This window comes from Staurois parvus, unplaced genomic scaffold (genome assembly GCF_062004578.1).
Source record: "Staurois parvus isolate SC_StPar_1 unplaced genomic scaffold, SC_StPar_1.0 ptg000546l, whole genome shotgun sequence".
NCBI lineage: Eukaryota > Metazoa > Chordata > Amphibia > Anura > Ranidae > Staurois > Staurois parvus.
Genome location: NW_028318342.1, coordinates 1,628,393 through 1,642,109, shown reverse-complemented (window position 1 = coordinate 1,642,109; position 13,717 = coordinate 1,628,393). Strand labels below are relative to the sequence as shown.

General features: G+C 38.8%; 1 protein-coding gene across 1 annotated transcript in view; it reads left to right on the top strand.

Annotated features, from left to right (window-relative positions):
• LOC149451205 (proton-coupled folate transporter-like) overlaps nucleotides 1-13,717 on the top strand; it is a 395,966-nt gene that overhangs the window by 71,004 nt on the left and 311,245 nt on the right. Inside the window, exon 3 of the mRNA XM_089690900.1 lies at nucleotides 9,027-9,124. Within this exon, the coding sequence (XP_089547026.1) occupies nucleotides 9,027-9,124 (98 nt within the window). The remainder of the gene's footprint in view (nucleotides 1-9,026; nucleotides 9,125-13,717) is intronic.

Here is a 13,717-nt window from a genome sequence, read left to right as displayed (position 1 = left end):
AATTTCTGTAGCGTCTAAATGAGACTTCTGTACTTGCCAAGAGATACAGTAGTTTGACCCATCTTCTTAAGCAAACTGTTTCAGCTGTCTTGGGTTTGAAGGGCATTTTTTTACAGACTGCATGTTTCATCATTTACAAAAGATGTTTGATAGGATTCAGATCAGGGCTCAAGATGTTATAACTTGCCAAAAAGCTACAGTTTTTTTTCATCTTTCCAATGGACATCTGTCAAGGAAGCAATACTTGCATAGCTAATGCTAATCTTACAGCTGTTCATTCTTATGCAGCTGATGCTCATTCCTGTAATGCTTGTTCCTGTGCATCTAATGTTTGTGCACATGTACCAGCACACACATAATCGCGGGCTAGTATGCAATTGCACTGACACATAGGCACATCTCTGTGCACATCAGCGCGCACGTCCATACGCATAGGCATCAAGCTGCCTATTTAAAGGGAACCTTGGTGTGTGCTATTCTCGGAATGATCTTCACCTTCCCCGTGGCCTGTCTTCTTGCTTATGTTACCTAATTTCCCATTGCTCACCCAGCTAGATTTTGTCCTTGCTCTCTGGATCTTTGGATACTGACCTCGGCTTGCCTCTGACTACTCTTTGCCTACTTCCCCGGTGCTGACCTTGGACTGTTACTAGACTTTGCTCTGCCTGTTTCCTCGGTACTGACCTTAGATTGTTACCTGACCACGCTTATGCCTCATTGTGTTTGACCCTGGCTCATCCTGACTAGGGCTTTGACACTGGCAGTCACCTACAACCAAACTACGAGCACCTGTGATTCTTTGAGCCTTGTACCTCTGTCACCACATCCAGGGTTGCTCAGACCAGAGCCTCAAGGGAAGCCCTCTCGGCAGCTCAGCCTCCAACCCAGGTATGTGACAACATCCTCTGCAAAGTATTTTGACTTGATAATATGCATTTTAGCAAACTTCAGTCTGTCAAAAAGTGACAACTGGTATGACTCATGTACCTTGACCTTGGAGTTCATGTAAAATTAAAGGCTAAATAACAAGCATGTCATACGTACCTGATCTGTGCAATGGTTTTGCACAGAACAGCCCCAATCCTCCTTTTCTCGAGTCCCTTGCTGGAGCTTCTGACCCCTCCCCCTGCTGAGTGCCTCCATAGCAAGCTGCTTGCTTTGGAGACACACGTGCATGCTAGCTCCAGAGCTGCCTCTGTGTGTCTGTAAGACATACGGAGCCTGGCTCAACCCCGCCTCCCACTCCCTCCTAAATAGCTGTGATTGTCAGCAGCCAATGAAGAGAGAGAAATCCAAGGGAACAGTTCCTCCCATGTACAGTGCTGGATCAAGATGGGGCTCAGGCAAGTATTGAGGGAAGCAAAACCAAGATAATGACGTTCCAGGTGAGCAATTGACTAGTTTGTGTTGTGAACATGAATCAAGGGTGCTACATAGCTCATCTGTGAGTCCAAGTGTACATGTAAAAGTCCAAAAGTTTGCTGCACTCCTCAATATCTCTATTGAAATATTAAACTGACATCACATATATGGCAGGAACACAAAAATGTAATGCAGTTAGGGCAAATTACAGCACTTACTCAAACCTCCTTTGAAGTATTAAAGGCACACTGAAGGCTTTTTACCATCATGCATAGAAAGCCTTTACAACTGCTTTAAGCTTTTATTTCTTTGGAAGATTTCCGGGGCTTATTGTCTACCCTTTGCACTAGCCATCTGTTCAATCTGGGGTTGATTTTCCTCTTGTGGCCAAATGCAGTGATGTTGGCTACATTCCATGGACCTAAAGGGGGAGATTTACTAAAACTGGTTCGCTCAGAATCTGGTGCACCTGTGCAAGGTAGCCAATGAGCTACTAACCTCAGCTTGTTCAGTAAAGCTTTGGCAATAAAACCTCAAAGCTGATTGGTTTCCAAGCAGAAGTGCACCTAATTTTGCACTCTCCAACTTTAGTAAATAAACCCCAAAATGTCATAATATTTTCAACTTTAATTTTTTTTTTTTTGCTCTCTTCAGACAACTCTCTCATGTTCTTTCTCTGGTCTATGTGTCTTTCTCTGGTCTTCAGTGTCTGCACACAATAATACCAAACAGCAGAGTGACAACATTTCTTCATGCACATAGACTGACTGACCAATTACAATATTGAAGTCATGTGGGATACTAAATACAGATAATACATTGTTTAAAATATCACTAAGGTCCAATTATTCATAAATGTGCTAGGACATTACAAAATATATTTATAGACTAATTTTGCTTTACTCAACAAAAAAAAAAATTTAAAACACATAGGGGTCTATTTCATAATGTGTTCATATAAGATTCACAACATTTTCACCTAGCATTTACACGTTAGTTTAATTAAAAGTTGTGTGAAAACATTTATAAATAGACCTCAGCCTTGAGATATTTATTTGTAAGATTGTAGCTTTAAAAAAGAATCTACAGCGAATGGACCTTGCTTTATTTCACATACTACAAAACAAGTGCATGAAAGTACTTTCTGAGAATATATTTGAAACTTCTAGGTAATGTGTCAACTCTGTACTCCATGTTAATTAGACATGTGCATGACAGAAATGTTTGTTTTATTTAATTTGGATGCATTCGTTCATTGAAGAATTTTATTTTGTTATGTTGACCTGATTCATTTTCGGAATTTGTTTTGTATCTTTGGCATTCGCTTTGTATATTCATTGGTCCATGTGGATTCTAAAAATGTTGCAGTTTTTCTGAAACATTTCTATATATTTGATATATTATCAAATTGGTTGGATTCAATATTTTCAAATGCTAGTCCAACCCACCAAGAAAAATGACATGAGCTGAATGAACAATATGGACTGGCTATGTGCATCCGAATTAATGAATGGAATGAAGTTCAGATCCATTCATTATCTGAATTATCAAACTAATTAGAAAATTGTATTCATTTTCCCATGGCCTTGAACTACTATTGCATTTTGTGACATCATTCTAATGAAACGAATGAAACTAATACATTTGTTAATGTCATTCTAACTTTTTGTTTTATTCATATTTGATACAACATCCAAATATCCAAAAATGAAATGTTCATCCCAAAAAATTAATCGAAGCGCAATGCACATGTCTAGTGTTAATTTAGATAAAACAAAAATCATAAATTGGAAGCTGCTCACAAAATATTTAAATACAAGATATCAAATATATTTAAATATGCTGCTCTCTCCATTTAAATAATGTTTTATAATTGAACCAAGTAAATCAATCAACACATCCCTTAAAATATTTCCATGATTCCAGTGAAGAAAATAATAAACTGGTGAAAAAAACTAGTATGGTGAAAGACCAAATCAAGTAAAAAAATTGTGGAGAAAATCCTCATGCATATACAATGTAATGATATTTTCTCACCACCGTGAATTGCAAGCCTATAACCAAATAAATATTATCTCTAATCATTTGAGGTAATCTAAGTTGGTGTAACAAATGGGTCATTTTATATATATATATATATACAGTCATGGCCGAAATTGTTGGCACCCTTGATATTTCTCCAGGAAATCATGTATTTCTCACGAAACGTATTGCATTAACACATGTTTTGCTATACACATGTTTATTCCCTTTGTGTGTATTGGGACAAAACAAAAAAAGGGAGGAAAGAAAGCAAATTCGACATAATGTCACACAAACCTCCAAAAATGGGCTGGACAAAAGTATTGGCACCCTTTCACAACTGCGGATAAATAAGAATGTTACAAGCATGTGATGCTCCTGTAAACTCACCTGGGGCAAGTAACAGGTGTGGGCAATATAGAAATCACACCTGAAAGCAGATAAAAAGGAGAGACGTTCACTTAACCTTTGCATTGTGTGTCTGTCTGTGCCACACTAAGCATGGACAACAGAAAGAGGAGACGAGAACTGTCTGAGGACCTGAGAACCAAAATTGTGGCAAAATATCAACAATCTCAAGGTTACAAGTCCATCTCCAGAGAACTAGATTTGCCTTTGTCCACAGTGCGCAACATTATCAAGAAGTTTGCAACCCATGGCACTGTAGCTAATCTCCCTGGTCGTGGACGGATGAGGAAAATTGATGAAAGATTGCAACGCAGAATAGTCCGGATGGTGGATAAGCAGCCCCAAACATGTTCCAAAGACATTCAAGCTGTCCTGCAGGCTCAGGGAGCATCAGTGTCAGCGCGAACTATCCGTCGACATTTAAATGAAATGAAACGCTATGGCAGGAGACCCAGGAGGACCCCACTGCTGACACAGAGACATAAAAAAGCAAGACTACAGTTTGCCAAAATGTACTTGAGTAAGCCAAAAGCCTTCTGGGAAAACGTCTTGTGGACAGATGAGACCAAGATAGAGCTTTTCGGTAAAGCACATCATTCTACTGTTTACCGAAAACGGAATGAGGCCTACAAAGAACAAAACACAGTACCTACGGTAAAATATGGTGGAGGTTCAATGATGTTTTGGGGTTGTTTTGCTGCCTCTGGCACTGGGTGCCTTGACTGTGTGCAAGGCATCATGAAATCTGAGGATTACCAAAGGATTTTGGGTCGCACTGTAGGGCCCAGTGTCAGAAAGCTGGGTTTGCGTCCAAGATCCTGGGTCTTCCAGCAGGACAATGACCCCAAACATACGTCAAAAAGCACTCAGAAATGGATGGCAAAGAAGCGCTGGAGAGTTCTGAAGTGGCCAGCAATGAGCCCAGATCTAAATCCCATTGAACACCTGTGGAGAGATCTTAAAATTGCTGTTGGGAAAAGGTGTCCTTCCAATAAGAGAGACCTGGAGCTGTTTGCAAAGGAAGAGTGGTCCAAAATTCCGGGTGAGAGGTGTCAGAAGCTTATTGATGGTTATAGGAAGCGACTGATTTCAGTTATGTTTTCCAAAGGGTGTGCAACCAAATATTAAGTTAAGGGTGCCAATACTTTTGTCCAGCCCATTTTTGGGGTTTTGTGTGACATTATGTCATATTTGCTTTTCTGCCTCTGTTTTATATTTGTTCCAATACATACAAAGGGAATAAACATGTGTATAGCAAAACATGTGTTAATGCAATACCTTTTTTGTGTGAAATACTTGATTTTCAGGAAAAATATCAAGGGTGCCAACAATTTCGGCCATGACTGTATATATATATATATATAAAAACAAAATATATATATATTACAACCTCTGCCGCTATCCCCCAAAGGCTCATAGATAGCTCAGTAGATATGCCGCAACATAGACCATGAAAGAGGAAGAAAGGGACTCCACAGTGTGAGACTCCATGCACACTAGCATATTTTATAATCTCAAGAGACGCTAGAAAAGAATACTAATGGAAAGATTGAAAAACACTGATAATAATGTTTTTGTGCCGGCTTGTAGTAGTGTTCTAGTTGCATTTAGGAGCATTAGAGTTTTATTGGGGTTTTTACAGTATGTGATGGAAAAGCTTGAAAAAAGCTGTTAGGAGCATTTAGAAGCGTTTAGCATTTTTTTTCTACCAGGAAACTGCTCCCAGAAACACTACTTAAGCAATTTTTTTTCTGCTCCTAAACGCTGAAGCTTGAAAAATGCTTCTAGCTTAAAATAGTGTGCATGAACACATAGGATAACACTATTAGCTTCTAGGAGCAGAAAAAAATTACTTTTAATAGCTTCTAGGAGCTTAACAAATGCTAGTGTGCTTGGAGCCTTAAATCAGCAAGAGAAGGTTGATTTTTTTAAGTTAAAATGTTAGTCACAAACATAAAAATAATCCAAACATTGAAATATGCACTGATTGATTGGCATGGCATGATAGTTCATGGTGGTGGATTGAAAAAAAATCACTGCATTGGAAACCATGATGATTTTCTTCACATTTGTTTGACTTGATTTGGATGTTGACTTTCAATATACTAATATTTTGGTATTATTTTTTTTTATTTTTTTAATTATTTTCTTCATTGGAATAATGGCATTATTTCAAGGGGTGTGTTGTTTGTTTTACTTGGTTGGATTTAAACACATTATTTAAAGGGGTAGCACAGCATATTTTGTTTATTGAGAATATATTTGTATGATAGATTATATAGCATATAGGATTGATTAACCATCCACAGTGCAAGTAGGAAAGCAAACCCAATCTCCTAATATTATCTCATAATTTTCCATTTTAGTACTTTACTTTGATCTTTAGATCCCCTTAAAACCTGTTGCCATACAACAATGTGGTGCACCACAGTGCCAATAATTTTGAATAGTACCCCAGTGCATTAAACCAAGGACATCTGATGCACCTGCTTTGCATGGCATCATATCACAAAATAACATCTATGTATTGTGGTAAGCTGTGTTGGCCTTGGCAGCCCATTCAGATAACATATATCACAATGCATTACCTCATCTCATTGAGCCATACATATGTAAGTGAGCCCTAAGGTATTTAATGTTATTTTTTTAATGTAGAGGCTTGTTTACTAAAGGATTCAACAGGACTAAATTCCTGTTTACCTATTTCATCTGCACATCAATGAATAACTAAATATAACCTTCACACAATTTACGATGTGAATATTTTCACCTTGTTAGTATATTAGCCTAGTAGTGTAAAAATTGTGTTTTGTGCACCAATTTCCCTGTTTTTGCTGCATGTGGCCCAGGAAGACATAAACAATAATCTTCAATAGAAGAGAAGGTATAGAATCTCAGTCAAGTTCTTAATACTATCTCTGGTTAGTAATAGATAATAGATACGCATTCCTTAAATTATTTGCCTATTGATAACTTGCAATGGTGGCAATGTGTGCAAGGGTGTAATTAGCACCCAATGTTAAGGAACATTTCCTCAACAAGATATAAAAGTAAAGTGCAGCGCTAAAGAAAACAAAAAACAAAATAAAATAAACGCACATAAAGTCAATAAAAATAAGTCCGCAAAAATATGAGGGAGGGGGGAAGGGGAAGGCCCTAGGCCAAAAAAAGTCTCAAAAAAAGAAGGACGACTTCAAATGCCCATATACACTGATCAAAGATGTATATACTGCGGTAGAGATGGAGTTTGAAGATGTAGTCAGGGAACAGAGGTAGATGCAATCCCCGGATCAGTGAAGATCCCCAGATCAAGGAAGCAATCGTTCCACAAGACAGCAAGGAAGCAGTCACAGCTCCACCAAAGAGAAACACCACTCCTTCACTTCATATCAGCGGCATCTAGGAGGAGATATTTGTAGGGATCCAGAATTCGCAGGTACAGGACGCCGTCTATCTGTAAAGTGACGTTGTCCAGAGATACAGCGGACTGCTCTGGAACATTGATGACGATTTCCTTCAAGACCTGCACATAGCGGACTTTGTCCACCAATGGAATGGCAATGTTCAATCCGGGCTCCAGGATCCGTAGGAAGCGACCCATACGCTCCACCACCCAGGCCTCCTGCTGGGGTACGAAGAGAACCCCTAAGTTCCTTGGCAATTTGAAGGCGGAACCTCGCTGAAACTGCCTGTTCCAAGACTTGGTGGAGTTGATCTGATCGCCCCTCAGTCGGGCGCTCAAGGCCAGCCTTGACATTCATGACGAGAATGTCAAGGCTGGCCTTGAGCGCCCGACTGAGGGGCGATCAGATCAACTCCACCAAGTCTTGGAACAGGCAGTTTCAGCGAGGTTCCGCCTTCAAATTGCCAAGGAACTTAGGGGTTCTCTTCGTACCCCAGCAGGAGGCCTGGGTGGTGGAGCGTATGGGTCGCTTCCTACGGATCCTGGAGCCCGGATTGAACATTGCCATTCCATTGGTGGACAAAGTCCGCTATGTGCAGGTCTTGAAGGAAATCGTCATCAATGTTCCAGAGCAGTCCGCTGTATCTCTGGACAACGTCACTTTACAGATAGACGGCGTCCTGTACCTGCGAATTCTGGATCCCTACAAATATCTCCTCCTAGATGCCGCTGATATGAAGTGAAGGAGTGGTGTTTCTCTTTGGTGGAGCTGTGACTGCTTCCTTGCTGTCTTGTGGAACGATTGCTTCCTTGATCTGGGGATCTTCACTGATCCGGGGATTGCATCTACCTCTGTTCCCTGACTACATCTTCAAACTCCATCTCTACCGCAGTATATACATCTTTGATCAGTGTATATGGGCATTTGAAGTCGTCCTTCTTTTTTTGAGACTTTTTTTGGCCTAGGGCCTTCCCCTTCCCCCCTCCCTCATATTTTTGCGGACTTATTTTTATTGACTTTATGTGCGTTTATTTTATTTTGTTTTTTGTTTTCTTTAGCGCTGCACTTTACTTTTATATTTATGTGAGGAATTTTTTGGTTGTCCTATGTGTTTCAGCTGCTCGTCCTTTAAAGCGCTCACTTATTTTCTTTGATTTACACGTTTATTTCCTCAACAAGGACACAGTAATAATCTGACAGGGATTCTGATACTTTTCTTTTCTAAAAAAAACCCGAGAGAAAAGTTTTTGTTAGATTCAAGATTTAAAAGAAAAAAAAAATCTTTTCCATGAAATGTGACATAAAGCACACATATACGGTCTTATAAAATTATTTTATTAAACCATAATGTTGGTATGAGCTCTACTCGTAATCTCTTATTAGGCTATCATACTATTCCTATTCCTCATGCTTCCCATTATTTCTATTTGAGCAGTAACTGGATCTGTGGAAAATTGTTATAAATAAGGAGATTAAATATATATGACATGGACGTCACTGTATTGTGTACTTAGTTGATGGCTTGCATTTAATCACTTGTCTTTTCTAATGCAATGTTATTTGCTTCATATCGTATTATGAACCTGAACGTCATCTCTTGTCACTGACAAAGCTTAAAGTTACATGGTGAGCCGCTAGTAAAAATGAGCTTAATTTGTTATATTATAGACTTGAATCACAAGCTGCACAAGGGAATAGATTAAACATTTTGCAAAGTAGGTTGAAGGCAAGGCACTATTGATTATATTTAGAATCACCTAAAGCTGTTGAGCTGAACAGAAAGAATTATATTAAAAACACCAAGCTCACCTATATTCTTATTTTTCATAGGAGAGCAATCAATCACTCTGATGTTTGTGAGTTATCCTCCAAGAAGTTTCAACAGTGAGCTTTACGGCTGGTATACAGCATCGAAAATGTTGATTTCAGTAAGTATTTTTTAAGTAAAGATATGGACCCACTTAAAATGATATTTCATTTGTAGGTTAATCCTTCCCCCACTCCTTTTTCTTGAGACTCACACAGAAAAATACAGTTTTTCTGCCACTGTTCTTGGCTTTGCTGTCATGCAGATTTCTGTTGTGGAGTATTCCTTTCTACCTTTGATTGTATAATTTTTTTAAATAATAAAATAAAGCAAACAGTTAAAATTTACTAAATGTCGAAATGTATATGAGCTTTATGCCAAGCAAAAATGTTTAAATTCTGCTCATCCAATCTTGTGATCCTGGCATCACTACTAGACTGGTAAGCAATGTGCATCTCAACCAAAGAGGATGCCAAGCAAAAGCATTTAGAGTTCAAAGTGTTTTTTTATTGATTTTAAAAAGACAATAGAAAAAGTACAACAGGCAGTGAACACGTTTCAGAGGCTCAGTACTCTCCCTTTCATCAGGGCTCTAGAATAAACTAGAATAAACTAAGTTGGACACAGAGATAAGCTCCTGAAAAATTCAGTGCTATCTGGGGGTAATTTTTTAAAAAGATGTGTCAATAGAAAAGTAGCATCAACTTGTTTTTTATTGTGGAAGACATGTTACAGCCTATCCAAAAGGCTTCTTCAGTTCTGAAGAAGCTTTTTGGACAAGCATTACAGAACAAGTGTGGCTAACTGCTACTAGCTATACTATGACTTGGATAAATGAGAACCTCCACAAATGTATATCAGATTGTGGTGTCTATAACAAGTGTGCACACAGTGAAGGACGCAGCCTCCATTTTGTTAATAAATCTCCATTTTGTCCCCTCACCCCCCCCCCCCTGCTCTCTGTTCATACACATTGACACATGGCCTGTGTGTTAAAAAGTGTCACAGGCCAGAGCACAGCAGGGAACACCAGAGCTATAAAACATTTCTGAGCAAAATGCTGGGTTGTCTACCAGAGCTGTACAATTTAACACCTCGTAAAAAGATAATGCAGCCTTCCCAGGAGTTCAAGGCATTCCAGAGAAGCAGGAAACCAGATAACCTTTTTAAAAATTCATTTTTCCCCTATGTCTCATATCTTGGAGTATGAGAGACTTACATAAAAACCAGGCATATCTTCAGATTGGCCACAAGGAGACAGTTTGGTAGGTCACACTCCCTGACTGGAATACATAGGAAAGCAGAAAAGTAGATCTCGTGCACCATTCAAATATGTATTTCATATTTCATATCTACCCACTCCTCAGAGGCAGCTGCATAATAATCTACCTGCGGGTGGAATGTCACTTGTGCATAGGAAAAGTTATGAGCAAAATATGAGTTATGAGAGATTTGGGCTATAGCTTAGGCCTCCGCCTGACGATCCTTCCCTAAACGGGGCATTGGTCCTTGACTTCAGAGACACCCCCTGCTAGGGAACTACAAAATGGGCTGTCAGACCCAAGAGAGCTAAGTTGAAGAATTTTCCCATTGACCATCGAAACAGAGGGAGATCAAAGCACCCTTCTGCTCTGAAACTTGATCTGCTAACCCAGGACTTTGGCAAGTACTTTAACCCTTTAACCTCTCCCTGCTATCTCTTTGCTGTGCTGTTGTTTTCTGTGTATATATATATATATATATATATATATTTCGGTTACATCTTTGTTCTGTAAATATTTTTATTGCACCCCTTTTTGACTTTTCCGTAATCTTTCCTTCTGAAAGTGTTGAACTGTTTCTATAGATCTTAATTGCAATTTACGAATTCCTGCCTCTAAAGAGAATGGCTACTGTGTTTGTTTAACCCTCTGTATAACTGGCCTGCGGTGAACGTGTTATACAGACGATTACCTCAACCATTATAGTGTTATTGCGGATATCGCCGAGTTTCCTCTTTCTCTGTACAAAAAGGAGGTGGTGGCAGTGTGAAGGGTTAATTGCCTAATTAACCTGACCCAGTAACAATCGCTCAGGCTGCCGGTACATCGATTGTGGTCCATTAGCTGGAAAATCGTTGTGTCGGGTGCGGCTGGGTGTGGCATTGTTACGCACGTGACATCGCAGCTTCAGATTGGCCAGTCCTTCGGTCACGAGTTTGGTGAGAAGGTCAGGGGTCTGACGCTGCGTCCATCACATATTGGTGACAGCGATCGTGGGATCGTCGCATATTGGTGACAGCAATCCTGCGTCCGTCACAGTGTCAGTTGCAATGAGTTTCAGTTAAGGATGTACATGGAAAAGTAAAAAAAAAACACAACTGCTCAGATCTGTTTATGACCAGCAAAGGAAACATCCACATGGAAAAGGCAATATACTGGACAATACAAAGAAATTGATCCAGGTTGTTAACAGTTAAAACATGATTACTTTTTTTTGACATTTGGGTTAAAACACAAAGCATAATAGACCTGCAGCAGAAATGTAAAAGCTGACAAGAATGCTTCTTTTTTCCATAAACACCTTTTTGTGATTGTAATCAAAGGGTTTGGTATTTATTTTAAACGACCCCAATAGGTGGCTTCAAAATTCCCTTTTCTAAGCACTTTGTTGTATAAAGGGCCTGGCATTTTAATTGCTAAATAGACTAGCACAGGGGCGGACTGACAACTCATGGGGCCCCCAGGCAATAGGGGATTATGGGGCCCCTGTGTCCTTGCCCAAACTCAAAAAAGCCTATGAAAAAGGTACCAGGGGCATCTCATGGGGCCCCCTACTGACCACGGGCCTTCAGGCAGTGCCCGAGTTTCCAAATGGTCAGTCCGCCTCTGGACTAGCAACTAACTAGCTGACTTGAGATTAATGTTCAATAATCTACTACAATTGGCCCACATGTGTTTGTAATTAATTCTATAAACATTGTTTTCTTTGAATTAAAAGTGTGCCTCTCCCACCCTGAAAAATACCAGTACTGCACACCTGACATATGGTTTTCCCCTCAGCATCCTGTTTAAGGAAGTCATAAAAAACAACCTGGGTTTTGAGAGGACGTTGGGTTGCTGCACTTAGTTTTATTTTGGTCTCCGATTTATTGGAAATTCTATGTAGAAAAATACAAAACAAAAATACAAAATTACCTTCAGAAATAATCTGTTCAAGTTGAATGTAACATTAGATTCACTGTTTCTGATTATGTAGCTGGATCTGAATAACATTGATTTTATACTATTCTTCATTTTTTATTGTTCATAGATACATAGTGCATTTCAAATTGTACACCAAGCTGAGTTATTGAGCACCCTGTGCCTAATAATACAAAATCTCATTTTTGAATTGCAGTGTACTTAAAGTACAGAACTTGAAGCTAGATGTGAGAAACTGACAGAAGGTCAACATTTATTAACCTACTTTCTCAGGAAATACATACTATCAAGTAGTATAATGTACAGATATTGCTGTTCTCTCCAATACTTTCAAGCATCAGCCTTTTGAAAAATTCAAATCAAACTGTCATTTTAACTTTTATTAAAGATGTACTTAAAGCATAGAAAGCATACTTTGAAATATAAAGTATACTTAAGAAAAAAAATCAAATGGAATGGCTTACCATATGTTATTCATTATACATTAGCCATAGTGTGTTTCTCCTGAGAAAAACATCTAAGTCTTCAGAGAAGACATCATTCTGCATAAAAACAGTAAATAAAAATGTCACCTATTTACCTTAAAGTGGCTGTAAACCTCAGACAAGAAAAATGAACAAAGCGTATCCCTCTATCGTGTGTACTAGCCTCAACTTACAATGTCAAGTGTGTCTCCTCTCTGATCTCTCTGTTATTTGCATGAATCATTGATAAAACTCTAAATCAAAGAAACGCACAACACCACAGAAAGTATACAGGACTTTGTGTATGCCTGCCCAGAAATATCTAATACAAATGACTAAAAATGAGTATCAAATAAAATATGCGCATTTATTGTATACAAAAGCTTAAAAAGTCCCCCATTCATATGACACAAAAGGAATCTTCCTCAATACAACAATCAATAAATAAAATGTTACAGAGAAGCTAGGCATTCAATGATTCAATCTATGCGTTTCAAGGTACTTCCATTTCCTCAGGACTGAAATATGGGCTTTTGTTGTTCGTAAATTGTCTTGTAAAAAAGTAACAATGTTACAAGGACCTCAAAAAAATATAATTGCAGGATTTAGAGGAATTAACCCTACAGGTTGTAATTTGTACAACACAAAGTCTTTGTCTTTAACAAAGGATAACAGTGATATTGTATCAAAGGAGAAGTGAATGTGGAGAGACTGGCACGTGTTGCTTATCCCATAAGATTATTTCTAATACTCTCTAAGTGGGAGTAGAGGTTTGAGGCACTTAATTGATAGTATTTTAACATACTGTATATGTAAGTACTGTTAGTAGACGAGTGGGTGACCTGCTGGCCAGATTGAGAGTTCAAACTGGTATTGTAGGTTATCCTGATTAGGGAAACAGAAGACCGAAACAGCACCTCTAAGTGTAGTATCACCAAATAATTTATTATAAAAATAAAGGCACTCACAACTGGCCACTCACATGTTGGAGTAGAACAAGCACATCTGTGACATGACAGGGTCTCTGCTGACAAATCTACATCACTGCATCTCATCCTGGATGGTAGA